Source organism: Oncorhynchus mykiss, chromosome 14 (assembly GCF_057628025.1).
Source record: "Oncorhynchus mykiss isolate SJ-2025 chromosome 14, ASM5762802v1, whole genome shotgun sequence".
In the NCBI taxonomy this organism is placed as follows: Eukaryota; Metazoa; Chordata; class Actinopteri; order Salmoniformes; family Salmonidae; genus Oncorhynchus; species Oncorhynchus mykiss.
The window spans coordinates 3897493-3917998 of record NC_143035.1 but is presented as its reverse complement, the minus strand read 5'-3'; the positions used below and the strand labels follow the sequence as shown (position 1 = coordinate 3917998).

Genomic DNA, 20506 nt, shown 5'->3' with positions numbered 1-20506 from the left:
ATTAACAATGGTGGGGAAGTATCAAGATGGAGGCAAGGCGGTTTCAAACAGCACCACTTTAGTCTGTGTTTATCAATCATTGGTAGCGCCATTGAGGCCATCTCCATTTCAGTGGTCCATTTTCTTCTACTTCTATAAATTGGCAAACAAACTTAAAGGGTGCCACCTAGTGTTTGAGCAGGTATAAAGCTAAGGCTGGCGATTTACTGCCACCTACAGAATGGAATGTTGCCACCTAGTGTTTGAACAGGTATAAAGCTAAGGCTGGCGATTTACTGCCACCTACAGTATGGAATGTTGCCACCTAGTGTTTGAACAGGTATAAAGCTAAGGCTGGCGATTTACTGCCACCTACAGTATGGAATGTTTTCTCACGACTATAATTATTTGTCTAACCCCTCCTGATGGAATCATGTGATCCGTCAACGCATAGAAATGTCTCACCCAGTTGAGTACTTTAAAATGGTGAATGCAATTTTATACCCATAAAATGCATACATGTATGACCTTTGACCCCCCCAGTGGGACCATAGAGATGTCATTATCATATTTTCTTGTGTGTTGTATACTGAAGTTAATAACACATCAATAGCTTGTTTTGAGAAGATTGCCATCTTATAACAATTCATACCATCAAGCCAGTTGGCCCAACTAAGCGCATAGCTGCCATAACATTAACCACATTTAGCAACCTCCGATAAGCGGTTATCATACGAAAATGTAACCTACAAACACAGACCTCATAGAAAATCTTTTGCCAAATTTCACATTGGTCCACTCTGGGGTGGCACTCTGGCCCATAATATTTTAAACTAAAAAAGCCCAGACTAATTTGATACAATTCATATCTCCTGACCAATTCTGTAATTTAAACACTATTAGAATAGAAGATCATTTATCAGACGGAAATCCAGATTGTCTTACTTTTATTAATGTATTAACAAACATTTTAAATATACTCTGTTAGTATTTGATTGAAGGAATATAAAAAGTGTAGACTTCAGTCTACTGCTGAGCACATTGGTTTTCCAGTGTTTTCTGCGAGGAAACATGGATGACTTGAGATTTCAGCCGTTTCTTGTCATCCCTTCTGTTCTCTTCACCTTCTTTCTCCATCTCCAGCTCCTCAGTCATGGTTTTACAGTCAGCTGATGGAGACCTAAAAGGCAAACCATTCCATTTGTGTGAAGGTGTTGCTAAATCCAAAGCCATACAGATGACATTTACAACCCAGTTGTTATCATTTCTAGTAAAATATAAAGGATTCATTTACAAAGACATTTTCTAGGCCTACGTGGTGTGGTACACCAGTCAATCAATCCTTTTAGACCTAAACTGTTTACCTTAACTCTACATGTTTTATTACATTTCAAAAAGTGCAAAGACAAGGATCAACATAGTTGAAACTGTTCCTACTGGCAGCAGACTGTAAACCATTGTTAGTACCTACATTTACATGCATCAAATACATGGAAAGGAAGATCAACACACTGACTCATGGTACAGTAAGTTACAACTGTGTTCCGCTAACAGCAATTCTAGCCTTGATCCAGGCAGTCAGCCTTGTTGGAAAAATGTCACAGAAAGTATAATACTATTCCCTGTGACAGCCCTCCCAAAAGGCAAGGGAAGGGTAGGCAATGGTGGACTAGTGGTGAGAGCCCAAACAAAGCCCAGGAAGAGGAAGACGACAAAGAAACTGAAGTTGACACAGTAAAAGAGACAGGAGTCTGAAGGACCATGGGGACACTGACCTGGGGGGGTTGGGGATAGTGGTTGGGGGCTCCTCGCAGATGCGCACACACTTGCTGTCTCGGGTCAAGGTAGAGTCAGGCTTGGGGTTGTTGGGGGGCTGCAGAGGGGCAACGGTGAGCCTCTCCTCTGTAAAAGGGTGGGCCTCTGCTTCCATTTCTTCTTTCATGTGCTTGGGGAGCTCCAGTACCATGGGCTCCTCTTTCTTCACCTCTGGAATGTCTACAGGGAGCTTCTCGCGCTTGCGCTTCTGAATATGTTTTCTATTCACCTCTAAAGACAACATAAAATAGATTTTTATCTCTTACCTAATGTCACATTTTTTAAATATGCAAGTTATCACTGCAACTGTGACCAAGTGAAACGTCACGATATAGGCTAATTTACCATTGGGCTCATATTTCAACCGGAGCTCTTCCACTTTGACTTGCAGCTTGATGTTGTCACTCTGGCTCTGTTTGTGGGCCCTCTCTGCACTGAAAAGCTTCCTCTCCAGCTCCAGTGCTCTTTGACTCTCAGAGAGTGACTTCATCCTTTGCATAGACAACTCATCCCCCAGTCGCTCTGCATCCTTCCTACACACACACAAATCAAACACTGATGCAGGTACGACAGTTCTAATCTCAACATTTGTAAGCCAAACCTTAAATGTGGAATGTTTATGGGCAAACTGAAGGTCATCACCCACCCAGCATGTAAATACTGACTGTGCCCTAAATCAAGCGATAACTCACACAGAGTTCGAAAGTTGCATTTTCAGAAGGTCAGTGTAGTATGTCCCATCCCCACTGTCTGTTTCCACCGGGGCTGAAGGGGGCTGTGCCTTCCATGTCATCTGCATAGACACAGTAACCAACAATTGTGACAACTGCACAACATTCACTTCATACGGTGTGAATCTGTTGCCTTATAACATGTTGTAGTGTACAGGATTTTAGTTGAAATGACAACAAACAAGAGGCCTTCACCTCCACTTTCTCCAGGCGACGTAGTTTTATAACAAGGGCTTGAATCTCACTGTTCTTCTCTGAGAGCATCGATTGCAGGCGCTCCAGCTGGGCAGGATCTGCTCTAGAGCCTTGCAGTTGCACGAGTGTGGCTATCTGAACCTGGAGGATCATGCATGAGGGAAATGCACATTAATGAATCCCAAGTCTAACTCGGATCAGTCTCACATTGTTTTAACTCAATCACCTAATGACATACAAAAACTTTTTTTAAATTGTCTTTAATCGTACCTTCATACGATGGAGCTGTTGTTTGGAGAAGGCATGCTGCTTCTGAAGGGATTGGTGCTGTACTTTCATACTGATCAGCTGTCTCTCCATCTCTGCTCGTTTGTCTTCAAGCTAAAAATAAATCAAGAGGCTCTATAACACAGAACGGGGAGGAGGGTGCACACCCCCAGCCACAGGGCCACAGTGGAGAGGGTCAAGAGCTTCAAGTTCCTCGGTGTCCACATCAAGAGGACTTAACAAGGCCCTCTGACACCAGAAGTCGTGAAGAAGGCACGGCAACACCTCTTCTCCTTTGGGAGGCTGAAACGATCTGTCATGGCCCCTTAGATCCTCAGCAACTATTACAGCTGCATCATTGAGAGCATCGTGACTGGTTTTATCACCGTTTGGTATGGCAACTGCACCGCCCGCCCCAGAAAGCCCTACAGAGGCATCACTGGGGGTGAGGTCCCAGCCATCTAGGAAGTACATGCCAGGCGGTGTCTGAGAAAGGCCTGAAAATTTGACATGGACTGTTCTCAGTGTTCCCGTCCTGCAGGCGGTACCAGCTCAGACAAACACTCCTAAAAAGCTTCTATCCCCTGACCATAAGACTTAAATGGCTAACAACTACTACCTTCCCTCTCTCAGACTATCCACACTGACTCTAGGGCAATCCACAGGTCTCTCAGACAACCTTCACTACTGGTAAAATGACTTAGGATTACATTACTCCTTTACACTGATGTCCATTGATTAACATTTATCCTGCTACTGGTCACTATTACTATTGTTTACACGTATATATTACCACTAGTATACAGTTGAAGTCGGAAGTTTACATACACTTCGGTTGGGGTCATTAAAACTCATTTTTCAACCATTCCACAAATGTCTTGTTAACAAACTATAGCTTTGGCAAGTCAGGACATTTACTTTGTGCAAGGCACAAGTCATTTTTCCAACAATTGTTTACAGACAGATTATTTCACTGTATCACAATTCCAGTGGGTCAGAAGTTTACATACACTAAGTTGACTGTGCCTTTAAACAGCTTGGAAAATTCCATAAAATTATAGCATGGCTTTGGAAGCTTCTGATAGGCTAATTGACATCAATTGGAGGTGTACCTAAGGATGTATTTCAAGGCCTACCTTCAAACTCAGTGCCTCTTTGCTTGACATCATGGGAGAATCAAAAGAAATCAGACCCCAGAAAAAAAAAAAAATGGTAGACCTCCACAAGTCTGGTTCATCATAGGGAGCATTTTCCAAACGCCTGACTGTATCACACTCATCTGTACAAACAATAGTACGCAAGTATAAACACCATGGTACCACGCAGCCGTCATACCGCTCAGGAAAGAGACGCGTTCTGTCTCCTAGAGATGAACGTACTTCGGTGTGAAAAGTGCAAATCAATCCCAGAACAGCAGCAAAGGACCTTGTGAAGATGCTGGAGGAAACAGGTACAAAAGTATCTGTAAAATGAGTCCAATATCGACATAACCTGAAAGGCCGCTCAGTAAGGAAGAAGCCACTGCTTCAAAACCATCATAAAAGCGCCAGATTACGGTTTGCAACTGCACATGGGGACAAAGATTGTACTTTTTGGAGAAATGTCCTCTGGTCTGATGAAACAAAAATAGGACTGTTTGGCCATAATGACTATCGTTATGTTTGGAGGGAAAAGGGGAAGGCTTGCAAGCCGAAGAACACCATCCCAACCGTGAAGCGCGAAGGTGGCAGCATCATGTTGTGGATTCTGCTTTGCTGCAGGAGGGACTGGTCCACTTCACAAAATAGAAGGCATCACAAGGAAGAAAATTATGTGGATATATTGAAGCATTGTGGATGTATTGAAACAACATCTCAAGACATCAGTCAGGAAGTTAAAGCTTGGTCGCAAATGGGTTTTCCAAATGGACAATGACCACAAGCATACTTCCAAAGTTGTGGCAAAATGGCTTAAGGACAACAAAATCAAGGTATTGGAGTGGCCATCACAAAGCCCTGACCTCAATCCCATAGAAAATGTGTGGGCAGAACTGAAAAAGCGTGTGCGAGCAAGGAGGCCTACAAACCTGACTCAGTTACAAAATTCACCCAACTTATTGTGGGAAGCTTGTGGAAGGCTACCTGAAACATTTGACCCAAGTTAAACAATTTCAAGGCAATGCTACCAAATACTAATTGAGTGAATGTAAACTTCTGACCCACTGGGAATGTGATGAAAGTGGTGATCCTAACTGACTTACTAAGACAGGGAATTTTTACTAGGATTAAATGTCAGGAATTGTGAAAAACTGAGTTTAAATGTATTTGGCTAAGGTGTATGTAAACTTCAGACTTCAACTGTAGCCATAGGTATTTATATATTCCTGCTACCAGTCCCTTTTCCAGCCCTATTCCTACTACCAGTCACATCGTATGTATAAACCCACCTCAACAACTCCAGCACAATGAAAAACGTACTGACACTACTGTATATATTCTTGCACTCTCATTGTATTTAACCCTCATCGTAGTCCTTGAGGTTTTTAATAATAATAATAATAATAATAATAATAATTATTATTATTATTATTATTATTATTATTATTATTATTATTATTATTATTATTATTGTTGGGAAAGAGCTCGCAAGGTAAGAATTTCACTGTACTGTTTTACACGTGTTGTCTCCTGTGCATGTGGCGAAAACTTTTAAATACATTCAAAGACGCTACGGAGACAGATGGCAATGTAGCACCTACCTCTCCAAATAAAGAATTTCCCTTGCTGTTGGGATCTTGTGCCTGTTGCAACAGCTGATCCAGTTGAATCTGGAGATCTTGGTTGGCCTCTCGGGCTTTCTAAAGCAAAAAAAAAGGAAAAGACATTAGTTTCCTTAGCATGAATGACTAGTGCAATGTATGCATGATATACACAACCTAAACTGCTGAAGATTATGATCTTTACCTCCAAGGTGTTGAAACAGGAGACAGCTTCTCTCTCACACTCTTCTTTCTCCTCACTGATTCTCTCCAGTTGACGTTGAAGGTTTGTGTTAGTCAGCTCCAGCTGCTGCTCTTTGTACTGGGCCTCCTGAAGTGCCAGCTCCAAGGTAGCCTGAGAGGACACATGCAATCATTGTCGACTGAGATTTAAATCAGCTAAAAGTAAACAAAGCAGAGTCTTTATGGGCCTATACTAATCTCCCGTGTACAGATGCATGTCACATCGGATGAAATCGGAGTTGGGCTGGGCCTGATATAGAATAAATTAGCTCCTCCCCTGCCACTCAAACAACAATGATGAGATCACTTCTTCCACTCTGACAAGCGGTTATTTTACTGTAATAGAGAAGTTTTTATTTCTATTGATACCCTTTTTAAATGTCTTAACTTCAAGTTGCGCACAGAGCAGACTACTAAAACGGGAGTATCAATGAACATTGATTCAGTGTTCATAACAATTTAACTGCTCTGCCTTGTTGATTGGCTAGATGCAAGTTGGCTAAACTTGAAATATAAAGATAGCTATAGAGATATACTGACTACTCATTAGCACGTGGGCTTGTGCTTGAGAGATTCTTTTTGATACCGGTGTTCATTTTCTATATTGCCGGCAACAAGAAGTGAATGTGCATTATGCAGGGTTCTGGTTAAACTTGTAAGAAAAAGGGCATTTTCAGACAGATTTAAAAACCAGATCTGGGGTTATTGCAAAAAAAGCAGGTTAAACTAATTTGATGAATTACATTTAGTTAGGCTTATGGACGGCTTAATTTAGCCTAGGTATAATTTCACAAACCATGAATTCATTAGATTATTGCTGACTGTTTGAAATGCATTATATTTTACAGCAAAGCTTAGAGACAATATTTCTACAAAAATACACACAAATTATTTTTTTAGAATTAAAAAAGAAATCAAATTGAGATCTGATTTTTAGGACATGTCACCCAGCTGTGGAGCGTAGCATCTGTCAGACTGCGGGATCAGACAACTAAGGAGCTTTTTTCCACTTTGCAGATTTTTTCGATAACGATAATTTAGCCAAAACATGATTACGCAGGTGTTCGCATCTTTCACATTTTGGAAGAGAGGGTATATTTGGCCAACAACTTGACCAAAACTTCCATTTAGGGGGTGGAGACTTTGCTAATCTTGGTAGTATCTTCTCATACATCTGACTCCAGAACTTAATTGAGCATCTGATGCAATATTTTAGTACTGGGCTCCTGAGATTATGTCTTTACAGACAGTGTGGTAGGGTACTCACCTTAGCAGCCTCAAGCTCCATCCTCTCCACCTGCAATTCCATCATCTCTGTGGACAGGGTTTCATGAGTCCGCTCTGTGACAAATCGTAGCTCCTCCATCTTGATGCTCAGGGTCTCTGTCTGGAGCTCCAGTTTATGCCTCAACTGCTTCTCACTCAGCCGCACCTCATCCAGTTCAGATCTCATTCTCTCCATCTACAGCCAACCAAAGATATCCCATTCACTACATTGACTGGGCACACATAGTATTGTCAAGAAATAAGTATTGTGTCAAAGGCAACAACTCCTAATTAAGTATGTTATTAGCAGCGATGACTTCAATGTGCATAATTCCACACAAAATAAGTACCTTTGCATCAGTGGTGTAAAGTACTTAAGTAAAAATACTTTAAAGCACTACAAAAGTCGTTTTTTGGGGTATCTGTACTTTACTATTATATTTTTGACTACTTTTACTTCCCTACATTTCTTAAGAAAATATTGTACTTTTAACTACATACATTTTCCTTGACACCCAAAAGTATTAGTTACACTTTGAATGCTTAGCAGGACAGGAAAACAGTCAAAATCACACTTCTCACCCGGCAGACTCAATAAACATAATTTACAAACAAAGAATTTGTATCTGAGTGCCCCTGGCTTTCCATAAAATGAAAACAAGAAAATGGTGCCATCTGGTTTGCTTAATATCATTATTTACACTTATATACTTAAGTATATTTTAAACCAAATACTTTTACTCAAGTATAATTTTACTTGAGTCATTTTCTATTAAAGGTATCAGGACTTTTACTCAAGTATGAGAGTTGGGTACTTTTTCCACCACTGCTTTGCATGCTATTTTTTCCCTTGCCTAGATTCAGCATATCCCCCAGTCAATGGTGTACAGGTAATCAAAACCACAATGGCTCCCCAACCGTGTTCTTGCACTCATTGAGCTCCATAGCATGATTCCTCTCCAGCTGGGATTCATGTTGCTCCCACTGCAGCCTCTGTTGGCTCTTGATCGAGTCGTGGTCAGAGCGCAAGCTGTCCAGCACACGGCTTTTCAGCGCCACTTCCCGCTGCAGGGAGTATTTCTCCTGCTCCAGGGCCTGAGAAAAGACACACAAGAGATTCATACCTCATACATCAACCCACTCCATCTGCATTCTCATCCAAACCCTGCTCAACATTACTGTAATATCAGTTGTAACAAGATTCATGTCATAAAATATAAGGATGATTAGTAGTTGTCATGGGCAGCAGTTGTCTTATGTTGTAATGAGTTAAACTGCTACGGTCATAGCCTATTCATCAACGGTCATGAAGACAGCAGTCTTTAGAGATGTCAGTCATTGCCCAGTGTGAATGATCACCTCCACAGCGTTGGTCATCTCTACCCGCTGCTCCTCCAGTTTGTTCTGTAGATCCAGCTGCCCATCCAGCAGCTGAAGGCCATACTGGCCTGCTTTCTGCAGCGCATCATCTGCTTCCTTCAACTTGCGTTGTAGTCGCTGGATCTCATCGTCTCCTGAAGTACACATCTTCCACAATTGAGGGGGGAGTAAAAGGGAGAGAAACTTAACTGGAGCACTTATTGAGATTGTGGGACACCCATTTATGCCCAGCGATGGTTCATATGGGTTTAGGTGGAATAGTTATTCAATTATGTAAAGAATGTGGCTACTCAGTGATCATATCTGATTAAATGAACACAACAAACAAGGATGACAAATATAGCTATTTGCCTAATGGTGGAATAAAGTCCAACCCTGAACTAAACCTAGTTGAAAACAATGGATAAAGACTAACTAACTACTGTTCCACAACTTGGACTCGGTAATTAGGTCCTATTCAGTAGGCACGAAACGGGATAAAACAATTGTATACACGCAACGTTGTGTGTTTGCTTTTGCTAGTGAACAATACAGCATACGACTGATAAACACTAACATTAGCCAGCTTTTTCCTCCTGATATGAGCTAGCTAAGTCCGTTAAATAAACTTGCACGACATAGTACTAGCTAGATAACGTAAGTTGCACTCTAACTGTTGATTACACAAATACAGTTACCCTCGGAAATGTGATCGTAAGAGGATAACTAGCAAGCGATTGTAAAATTACTTTTCATATTTAGCTAGCTAGTAAGCATACCTTGCCACCATGCAGTCAAAGGGGAACAGAACCACCACAATTAAAATCTTCGTTGTTTTCGACCGCTTACACGAGACGATTTGAATTCTCCTGCAGCCCAATGACTGTTCAATGGGCTGACGTCAGAGTTTGGACATCCCAAAAAATACGTTTATACTTTCTGGCCAGCCAAATATCGCGAGCGATAATGAGATGTCTGTTGGTCTGCCTTTATACAAGGGCGTGGTGACCAATGCAGTGTTGCCAATTTAGACTTCAAATGAATAGCGCATGCCGGAAGTCGCAGCTGGCTGACCCCGCCCTGGCTTACATTCAGGTTGGGATGTAAATGTAAAAAACGTAATTAAAAAACGAAGTAACTCAGCCAGTGTTTCTTTTGGGTCACTTTTGCCGGTCCCAAGCCAGGATAAAGGAGGAGGGTTGGAATTGACAGGAATCGACAGAAGAAAGTTGCTTGCTTGTAGGTGACCAAATACTTATTTTCCACCAGAATTTGCAAATAAATTAATTAAAAATCCTACAATGTGATTTTTCTGGATTTTTTTTCTTCTCATTTTGTCTGTCATAGTTGAAGTGTACCTATGATGAAAATTACAGGCCTCTCTCATCTTTTTAAATGGGAGAACTTGCACAATTGGTGGCTGACTAAATACTTTTTTGCCCCACTGTACCTATTTTAGCTGAATCGACAAATTAAATTGATTAGATTACTCTGGCAATGAAAAATATTTTGTACAACATCATGTATATGTAGACGTTTGTAAGGCGTTCATGGTAAGATCTTTCATAATAAACTTACAAGCAAACGTTACACTATGTCTACGTGACGTGAACGCGTCCAGCAGTTTGACACCTTCCCCATACAGTTCATGTTAATTCATGACTTTATTTTATGGCACTAGGAAGAGTTAGTTGACATGGTGAGAGGTATCAGTAGCTTCTCGAGGCTTAATTATGGTACTTATCACACACCATACTACTGGGAGGCCCTACCACTCACTCAGAAACAACCTGCACCACTGCCTGACAGCATCAGGTCACATTGAAATATATATATTTTTAAGAGATATGCCTTTCGGCCGCGGTGCAACTATGAAATAGCCCAAAAACCTCGAACCCGCGACATCACCCGCGAAAGTAGCCAAATCGTGGGAAAACTGAAAACTTGGCAACACTGTTAGAGGGAACATTGGTCCAGTGTTGCCAACTCTTCAGTAAGGAAAGTAGCTATTGGCTGTCCTAAAAGTCACTAGAAGTCGCTTAATGACGTAATCGCCAAATTTGCATAATTGGCCATGTGCATGTAATTGTGATGGATGCTGTGGGACAGACAAAAAGTGAGTAAAAAACACTGTAAATATGTTTAGAACTACAAATTAACTTTCTTCTGTCGATTCTTGTTTTTTTTAATGTCACAATTCCAACCCTCCTCCTTTATCCTGGCTTGGGACCGGCAAAAGTGACTCAAAAGAGACACTGGCGGAGTTACTTTTTTTAATTTAGTTTTTTACATTTACATCCCAACCTGAATGTAAGCCAGGGCGGGGTCAGCCAGATGCGACTTCCGGCATGCGCTATTCATTTGCAGTCTGGGCACTGGGCACAAAGGGGTGAACATTTCCTGCTCTAACTGGTGCGTCTGTGAGTGCTTTGGTACGGGGGTGGCTAGTCGCTTTTTTGAAAATGTGTCGCTAAGAGGGGTCTGAATACTCGCTAAATTAAGCGACCAAGTCGCTAAATTGGCAACACTGCATTGGTCACCACGCCCTTGTATAAAGGCAGACCAACAGACATCTCATTATCGCTCGCGATATTTGGCTGGCCAGAAAGTATAAACGCATTTCTTGGGATGTCCAAACTCTGACGTCAGCCCATTGAACAGTCATTGGGTTGCAGGAGAATTCAAATCGTCTTGTGTAAGCGGTCGAAAACAACGAAGATTTTAGTTGTGGTGGTTCTGTTCCCTTTTGACTGCATGGTGGCAAGGTATGCTTACCAGCTAGCTAAATATGAAAAGTAATTTTACAATCGCTTGCTAGTTATCCTCTTACGATCACATTTCCGAGGGTAACTGTATTTGTGTAATCAACAGTATGTCGTGCAAGTTTATAGTACTAGTTTCGTGCAAGTTTATAGTACTTTTTTAGTACTATGTCGTGCAAGTTTATCTAACGTACTTAGCTAGCTCATATCAGGAGGAAAAAGCTGGCTAATGTTAGTGTTTATCAGTCGTATGCTGTATTGTTCACTAGCAAAAGCAAACACACAACGTTGCGTGTATACAATTGTTTTATCCCGTTTCGTGCCTACTGAATAGGACCTAATTACCGAGTCCAAGTTGTGGAACAGTAGTTAGTTAGTCTTTATCCATTGTTTTCAACTAGGTTTAGTTCAGGGTTGGACTTTATTCCACCATTAGGCAAATAGCTATATTTCTCATCCTTGTTTGTTGTGTTCATTTAATCAGATATGGTCACTGAGTAGCCACATTCTTTACATAATTGAATAACTATTCCACCTAACCCCATATGAACCATCGCTGGGCGTAAATGGGTGTCCCACAATCTCAATAAGTGCTCCAGTTAAGTTTCTCTCCCTTTTACTCCCCCCTCAATTGTGAAAGATGTGTACTTCAGGAGACGATGAGATCCAGCGACTACAACGCAAGTTGAAGGAAGCAGATGATGCGCTGCAGAAAGCAGGCCAATATGGCCTTCAGCTGCTGGATGGGCAGCTGGATCTACAGAACAAACTGGAGGAGCAGCGGATAGAGATGACCAACGCTGTGGAGGTGATCATTCACACTGGGCAATGACTGACATCTCTAAAGACTGCTGTCTTCATGACAGTTGATGGCTAGGCTATGACAGTAGCAGTTTAACTCATTACAACATAAGACAACTGCTGCCCATAACAACTACTAATCATCCTTATATTTTATGAAATTAATCTTGTTACAACTGATATTACAGTAATGTTGAGCAGGGTTTGGATGAGAACGTAGATGGAGTGGGTTGATGTTTGAGGTATGAATCTCTTGTGTGTCTTTTCTCAGGCCCTGGAGCAGGAGAAATACTCCCTGCAGCGGGAAGTGGCGCTGAAAAGCCGTGTGCTGGACAGCTTGCGCTCTGACCACGACTCGATCAAGAGCCAACAGAGGCTGCAGTGGGAGCAACATGAATCCCAGCTGGAGAGGAATCATGCTATGGAGCTCAATGAGTGCAAGAACACGGTTGGGGAGCCATTGTGGTTTTGATTACCTGTACACCATTGACTGGGGGATATGCTGAATCTAGGCAAGGGAAAAAATAGCATGCAAAGCAGTGGTGGAAAAAGTACCCAACTCTCATACTTGAGTAAAAGTCCTGATACCTTTAATAGAAAATGACTCAAGTAAAATTATACTTGAGTAAAAGTATTTGGTTTAAAATATACTTAAGTATATAAGTGTAAATAATGATATTAAGCAAACCAGATGGCACCATTTTCTTGTTTTCATTTTATGGAAAGCCAGGGGCACTCAGATACAAATTCTTTGTTTGTAAATTATGTTTATTGAGTCTGCCGGGTGAGAAGTGTGATTTTGACTGTTTTCCTGTCCTGCTAAGCATTCAAAGTGTAACTAATACTTTTGGGTGTCAAGGAAAATGTATGTAGTTAAAAGTACAATATTTTCTTAAGAAATGTAGGGAAGTAAAAGTAGTCAAAAATATAATAGTAAAGTACAGATACCCCAAAAAACGACTTTTGTAGTGCTTTAAAGTATTTTTACTTAAGTACTTTACACCACTGATGCAAAGGTACTTATTTTGTGTGGAATTATGCACATTGAAGTCATCGCTGCTAATAACATACTTAATTAGGAGTTGTTGCCTTTGACACAATACTTATTTCTTGACAATACTATGTGTGCCCAGTCAATGTAGTGAATGGGATATCTTTGGTTGGCTGTAGATGGAGAGAATGAGATCTGAACTGGATGAGGTGCGGCTGAGTGAGAAGCAGTTGAGGCATAAACTGGAGCTCCAGACAGAGACCCTGAGCATCAAGATGGAGGAGCTACGATTTGTCACAGAGCGGACTCATGAAACCCTGTCCACAGAGATGATGGAATTGCAGGTGGAGAGGATGGAGCTTGAGGCTGCTAAGGTGAGTACCCTACCACACTGTCTGTAAAGACATAATCTCAGGAGCCCAGTACTAAAATATTGCATCAGATGCTCAATTAAGTTCTGGAGTCAGATGTATGAGAAGATACTACCAAGATTAGCAAAGTCTCCACCCCCTAAATGGAAGTTTTGGTCAAGTTGTTGGCCAAATATACCCTCTCTTCCAAAATGTGAAAGATGCGAACACCTGCGTAATCATGTTTTGGCTAAATTATCGTTATCGAAAAAATCTGCAAAGTGGAAAAAAGCTCCTTAGTTGTCTGATCCCGCAGTCTGACAGATGCTACGCTCCACAGCTGGGTGACATGTCCTAAAAATCAGATCTCAATTTGATTTCTTTTTTAATTCTAAAAAAATAATTTGTGTGTATTTTTGTAGAAATATTGTCTCTAAGCTTTGCTGTAAAATATAATGCATTTCAAACAGTCAGCAATAATCTAATGAATTCATGGTTTGTGAAATTATACCTAGGCTAAATTAAGCCGTCCATAAGCCTAACTAAATGTAATTCATCAAATTAGTTTAACCTGCTTTTTTTGCAATAACCCCAGATCTGGTTTTTAAATCTGTCTGAAAATGCCCTTTTTCTTACAAGTTTAACCAGAACCCTGCATAATGCACATTCACTTCTTGTTGCCGGCAATATAGAAAATGAACACCGGTATCAAAAAGAATCTCTCAAGCACAAGCCCACGTGCTAATGAGTAGTCAGTATATCTCTATAGCTATCTTTATATTTCAAGTTTAGCCAACTTGCATCTAGCCAATCAACAAGGCAGAGCAGTTAAATTGTTATGAACACTGAATCAATGTTCATTGATACTCCCGTTTTAGTAGTCTGCTCTGTGCGCAACTTGAAGTTAAGACATTTAAAAAGGGTATCAATAGAAATAAAAACTTCTCTATTACAGTAAAATAACCGCTTGTCAGAGTGGAAGAAGTGATCTCATCATTGTTGTTTGAGTGGCAGGGGAGGAGCTAATTTATTCTATATCAGGCCCAGCCCAACTCCGATTTCATCCGATGTGACATGCATCTGTACACGGGAGATTAGTATAGGCCCATAAAGACTCTGCTTTGTTTACTTTTAGCTGATTTAAATCTCAGTCGACAATGATTGCATGTGTCCTCTCAGGCTACCTTGGAGCTGGCACTTCAGGAGGCCCAGTACAAAGAGCAGCAGCTGGAGCTGACTAACACAAACCTTCAACGTCAACTGGAGAGAATCAGTGAGGAGAAAGAAGAGTGTGAGAGAGAAGCTGTCTCCTGTTTCAACACCTTGGAGGTAAAGATCATAATCTTCAGCAGTTTAGGTTGTGTATATCATGCATACATTGCACTAGTCATTCATGCTAAGGAAACTAATGTCTTTTCCTTTTTTTTTGCTTTAGAAAGCCCGAGAGGCCAACCAAGATCTCCAGATTCAACTGGATCAGCTGTTGCAACAGGCACAAGATCCCAACAGCAAGGGAAATTCTTTATTTGGAGAGGTAGGTGCTACATTGCCATCTGTCTCCGTAGCGTCTTTGAATGTATTTAAAAGTTTTCGCCACATGCACAGGAGACAACACGTGTAAAACAGTACAGTGAAATTCTTACCTTGCGAGCTCTTTCCCAACAATAATAATAATAATAATAATAATAATAATAATAATAATAATAATAATAATAATTATTATTATTATTATTATTATTATTATTATTAAAAACCTCAAGGACTACGATGAGGGTTAAATACAATGAGAGTGCAAGAATATATACAGTAGTGTCAGTACGTTTTTCATTGTGCTGGAGTTGTTGAGGTGGGTTTATACATACGATGTGACTGGTAGTAGGAATAGGGCTGGAAAAGGGACTGGTAGCAGGAATATATAAATACCTATGGCTACAGTTGAAGTCTGAAGTTTACATACACCTTAGCCAAATACATTTAAACTCAGTTTTTCACAATTCCTGACATTTAATCCTAGTAAAAATTCCCTGTCTTAGTAAGTCAGTTAGGATCACCACTTTCATCACATTCCCAGTGGGTCAGAAGTTTACATTCACTCAATTAGTATTTGGTAGCATTGCCTTGAAATTGTTTAACTTGGGTCAAATGTTTCAGGTAGCCTTCCACAAGCTTCCCACAATAAGTTGGGTGAATTTTGTAACTGAGTCAGGTTTGTAGGCCTCCTTGCTCGCACACGCTTTTTCAGTTCTGCCCACACATTTTCTATGGGATTGAGGTCAGGGCTTTGTGATGGCCACTCCAATACCTTGATTTTGTTGTCCTTAAGCCATTTTGCCACAACTTTGGAAGTATGCTTGTGGTCATTGTCCATTTGGAAAACCCATTTGCGACCAAGCTTTAACTTCCTGACTGATGTCTTGAGATGTTGTTTCAATACATCCACAATGCTTCAATATATCCACATAATTTTCTTCCTTGTGATGCCTTCTATTTTGTGAAGTGGACCAGTCCCTCCTGCAGCAAAGCAGAATCCACAACATGATGCTGCCACCTTCGCGCTTCACGGTTGGGATGGTGTTCTTCGGCTTGCAAGCCTTCCCCTTTTCCCTCCAAACATAACGATAGTCATTATGGCCAAACAGTCCTATTTTTGTTTCATCAGACCAGAGGACATTTCTCCAAAAAGTACAATCTTTGTCCCCATGTGCAGTTGCAAACCGTAATCTGGCGCTTTTATGATGGTTTTGAAGCAGTGGCTTCTTCCTTACTGAGCGGCCTTTCAGGTTATGTCGATATTGGACTCATTTTACAGATACTTTTGTACCTGTTTCCTCCAGCATCTTCACAAGGTCCTTTGCTGCTGTTCTGGGATTGATTTGCACTTTTCACACCGAAGTACGTTCATCTCTAGGAGACAGAACGCGTCTCTTTCCTGAGCGGTATGACGGCTGCGTGGTACCATGGTGTTTATACTTGCGTACTATTGTTTGTACAGATGAGTGTGATACAGTCAGGCGTTTGGAAAATGCTCCCTATGATGAACCAGACTTGTGGAGGTCTACCATTTTTTTTTTTTTCTGGGGTCTGATTTCTTTTGATTCTCCCATGATGTCAAGCAAAGAGGCACTGAGTTTGAAGGTAGGCCTTGAAATACATCCTTAGGTACACCTCCAATTGATGTCAATTAGCCTATCAGAAGCTTCCAAAGCCATGCTATAATTTTATGGAATTTTCCAAGCTGTTTAAAGGCACAGTCAACTTAGTGTATGTAAACTTCTGACCCACTGGAATTGTGATACAGTGAAATAATCTGTCTGTAAACAATTGTTGGAAAAATGACTTGTGCCTTGCACAAAGTAAATGTCCTGACTTGCCAAAGCTATAGTTTGTTAACAAGACATTTGTGGAATGGTTGAAAAATGAGTTTTAATGACCCCAACCGAAGTGTATGTAAACTTCCGACTTCAACTGTATACTAGTGGTAATATATACGTGTAAACAATAGTAATAGTGACCAGTAGCAGGATAAATGTTAATCAATGGACATCAGTGTAAAGGAGTAATGTAATCCTAAGTCATTTTACCAGTAGTGAAGGTTGTCTGAGAGACCTGTGGATTGCCCTAGAGTCAGTGTGGATAGTCTGAGAGAGGGAAGGTAGTAGTTGTTAGCCATTTAAGTCTTATGGTCAGGGGATAGAAGCTTTTTAGGAGTGTTTGTCTGAGCTGGTACCGCCTGCAGGACGGGAACACTGAGAACAGTCCATGTCAAATTTTCAGGCCTTTCTCAGACACCGCCTGGCATGTACTTCCTAGATGGCTGGGACCTCACCCCCAGTGATGCCTCTGTAGGGCTTTCTGGGGCGGGCGGTGCAGTTGCCATACCAAACGGTGATAAAACCAGTCACGATGCTCTCAATGATGCAGCTGTAATAGTTGCTGAGGATCTAAGGGGCCATGACAGATCGTTTCAGCCTCCCAAAGGAGAAGAGGTGTTGCCGTGCCTTCTTCACGACTTCTGGTGTCAGAGGGCCTTGTTAAGTCCTCTTGATGTGGACACCGAGGAACTTGAAGCTCTTGACCCTCTCCACTGTGGCCCTGTGGCTGGGGGTGTGCACCCTCCTCCCCGTTCTGTGTTATAGAGCCTCTTGATTTATTTTTAGCTTGAAGACAAACGAGCAGAGATGGAGAGACAGCTGATCAGTATGAAAGTACAGCACCAATCCCTTCAGAAGCAGCATGCCTTCTCCAAACAACAGCTCCATCGTATGAAGGTACGATTAAAGACAATTTAAAAAAAGTTTTTGTATGTCATTAGGTGATTGAGTTAAAACAATGTGAGACTGATCCGAGTTAGACTTGGGATTCATTAATGTGCATTTCCCTCATGCATGATCCTCCAGGTTCAGATAGCCACACTCGTGCAACTGCAAGGCTCTAGAGCAGATCCTGCCCAGCTGGAGCGCCTGCAATCGATGCTCTCAGAGAAGAACAGTGAGATTCAAGCCCTTGTTATAAAACTACGTCGCCTGGAGAAAGTGGAGGTGAAGGCCTCTTGTTTGTTGTCATTTCAACTAAAATCCTGTACACTACAACATGTTATAAGGCAACAGATTCACACCGTATGAAGTGAATGTTGTGCAGTTGTCACAATTGTTGGTTACTGTGTCTATGCAGATGACATGGAAGGCACAGCCCCCTTCAGCCCCGGTGGAAACAGACAGTGGGGATGGGACATACTACACTGACCTTCTGAAAATGCAACTTTCGAACTCTGTGTGAGTTATCGCTTGATTTAGGGCACAGTCAGTATTTACATGCTGGGTGGGTGATGACCTTCAGTTTGCCCATAAACATTCCACATTTAAGGTTTGGCTTACAAATGTTGAGATTAGAACTGTCGTACCTGCATCAGTGTTTGATTTGTGTGTGTGTAGGAAGGATGCAGAGCGACTGGGGGATGAGTTGTCTATGCAAAGGATGAAGTCACTCTCTGAGAGTCAAAGAGCACTGGAGCTGGAGAGGAAGCTTTTCAGTGCAGAGAGGGCCCACAAACAGAGCCAGAGTGACAACATCAAGCTGCAAGTCAAAGTGGAAGAGCTCCGGTTGAAATATGAGCCCAATGGTAAATTAGCCTATATCGTGACGTTTCACTTGGTCACAGTTGCAGTGATAACTTGCATATTTAAAAAATGTGACATTAGGTAAGAGATAAAAATCTATTTTATGTTGTCTTTAGAGGTGAATAGAAAACATATTCAGAAGCGCAAGCGCGAGAAGCTCCCTGTAGACATTCCAGAGGTGAAGAAAGAGGAGCCCATGGTACTGGAGCTCCCCAAGCACATGAAAGAAGAAATGGAAGCAGAGGCCCACCCTTTTACAGAGGAGAGGCTCACCGTTGCCCCTCTGCAGCCCCCCAACAACCCCAAGCCTGACTCTACCTTGACCCGAGACAGCAAGTGTGTGCGCATCTGCGAGGAGCCCCCAACCACTATCCCCAACCCCCCCAGGTCAGTGTCCCCATGGTCCTTCAGACTCCTGTCTCTTTTACTGTGTCAACTTCAGTTTCTTTGTCGTCTTCCTCTTCCTGGGCTTTGTTTGGGCTCTCACCACTAGTCCACCATTGCCTACCCTTCCCTTGCCTTTTGGGAGGGCTGTCACAGGGAATAGTATTATACTTTCTGTGACATTTTTCCAACAAGGCTGACTGCCTGGATCAAGGCTAGAATTGCTGTTAGCGGAACACAGTTGTAACTTACTGTACCATGAGTCAGTGTGTTGATCTTCCTTTCCATGTATTTGATGCATGTAAATGTAGGTACTAACAATGGTTTACAGTCTGCTGCCAGTAGGAACAGTTTCAACTATGTTGATCCTTGTCTTTGCACTTTTTGAAATGTAATAAAACATGTAGAGTTAAGGTAAACAGTTTAGGTCTAAAAGGATTGATTGACTGGTGTACCACACCACGTAGGCCTAGAAAATGTCTTTGTAAATGAATCCTTTATATTTTACTAGAAATGATAACAACTGGGTTGTAAATGTCATCTGTATGGCTTTGGATTTAGCAACACCTTCACACAAATGGAATGGTTTGCCTTTTAGGTCTCCATCAGCTGACTGTAAAACCATGACTGAGGAGCTGGAGATGGAGAAAGAAGGTGAAGAGAACAGAAGGGATGACAAGAAACGGCTGAAATCTCAAGTCATCCATGTTTCCTCGCAGAAAACACTGGAAAACCAATGTGCTCAGCAGTAGACTGAAGTCTACACTTTTTATATTCCTTCAATCAAATACTAACAGAGTATATTTAAAATGTTTGTTAATACATTAATAAAAGTAAGACAATCTGGATTTCCGTCTGATAAATGATCTTCTATTCTAATAGTGTTTAAATTACAGAATTGGTCAGGAGATATGAATTGTATCAAATTAGTCTGGGCTTTTTTAGTTTAAAATATTATGGGCCAGAGTGCCACCCCAGAGTGGACCAATGTGAAATTTGGCAAAAGATTTTCTATGAGGTCTGTGTTTGTAGGTTACATTTTCGTATGATAACCGCTTATCGGAGGTTGCTAAATGTGGTTAATGTTATGGCAGCTATGCGCTTAGTTGGGCCAACTGGCTTGATGGTATGAATTGTTATAAGATGGCAATCTTCTCAAAACAAGCTATTGATGTGTTATTAACTTCAGTATACAACACACAAGAAAATATGATAATGACATCTCTATGGTCCCACTGGGGGGGTCAAAGGTCATACATGTATGCATTTTATGGGTATAAAATTGCATTCACCATTTTAAAGTACTCAACTGGGTGAGACATTTCTATGCGTTGACGGATCACATGATTCCATCAGGAGGGGTTAGACAAATAATTATAGTCGTGAGAAAACATTCCATACTGTAGGTGGCAGTAAATCGCCAGCCTTAGCTTTATACCTGTTCAAACACTAGGTGGCAACATTCCATACTGTAGGTGGCAGTAAATCGCCAGCCTTAGCTTTATACCT

At 41.4% G+C, this 20506-nt stretch overlaps 2 protein-coding genes across 4 annotated transcripts; one reads left to right on the top strand and one right to left on the bottom strand.

Annotated features, from left to right (window-relative positions):
- Positions 1-909: 909 nt before the first annotated feature.
- LOC110513958 (protein Spindly) lies at positions 910-9810 on the bottom strand. The gene is made up of 12 exons (XM_036942702.2): positions 9372-9810; positions 8593-8760; positions 8152-8328; positions 7235-7429; positions 5930-6079; positions 5725-5823; positions 2991-3101; positions 2721-2861; positions 2487-2587; positions 2140-2327; positions 1755-2025; positions 910-1159 (listed from the first exon to the last, which is right to left on the bottom strand). The coding sequence occupies exons 2-12, from the start codon at positions 8758-8760 to the stop codon at positions 1006-1008; spliced, it is 1755 nt and encodes a 584-aa protein (XP_036798597.2). The 5' UTR covers positions 9372-9810; the 3' UTR covers positions 910-1005.
- A 536-nt stretch (positions 9811-10346) lies between these two features.
- On the top strand, positions 10347-19845 carry LOC110488569 (protein Spindly). 3 transcript variants are annotated; one of them, XM_036942699.2, is made up of 12 exons: positions 10347-10708; positions 11995-12162; positions 12427-12603; positions 13326-13520; positions 14676-14825; positions 14932-15030; positions 17654-17764; positions 17894-18034; positions 18168-18268; positions 18428-18615; positions 18730-19000; positions 19596-19845. In XM_036942699.2, exons 1-12 carry the CDS (start codon positions 10688-10690, stop codon positions 19747-19749), a joined length of 1776 nt encoding a protein of 591 aa, XP_036798594.1. In that variant the 5' UTR covers positions 10347-10687; the 3' UTR covers positions 19750-19845. The 3 variants fall into 3 exon arrangements, with proteins under 3 accessions (XP_036798594.1, XP_036798596.1, XP_036798595.1); XM_036942701.2 differs by lacking the exon at positions 10347-10708 and adding an exon at positions 10910-11004; XM_036942700.2 differs by lacking the exon at positions 10347-10708 and adding an exon at positions 10925-11357.
- The last annotated feature ends 661 nt before the right edge of the window (positions 19846-20506 follow it).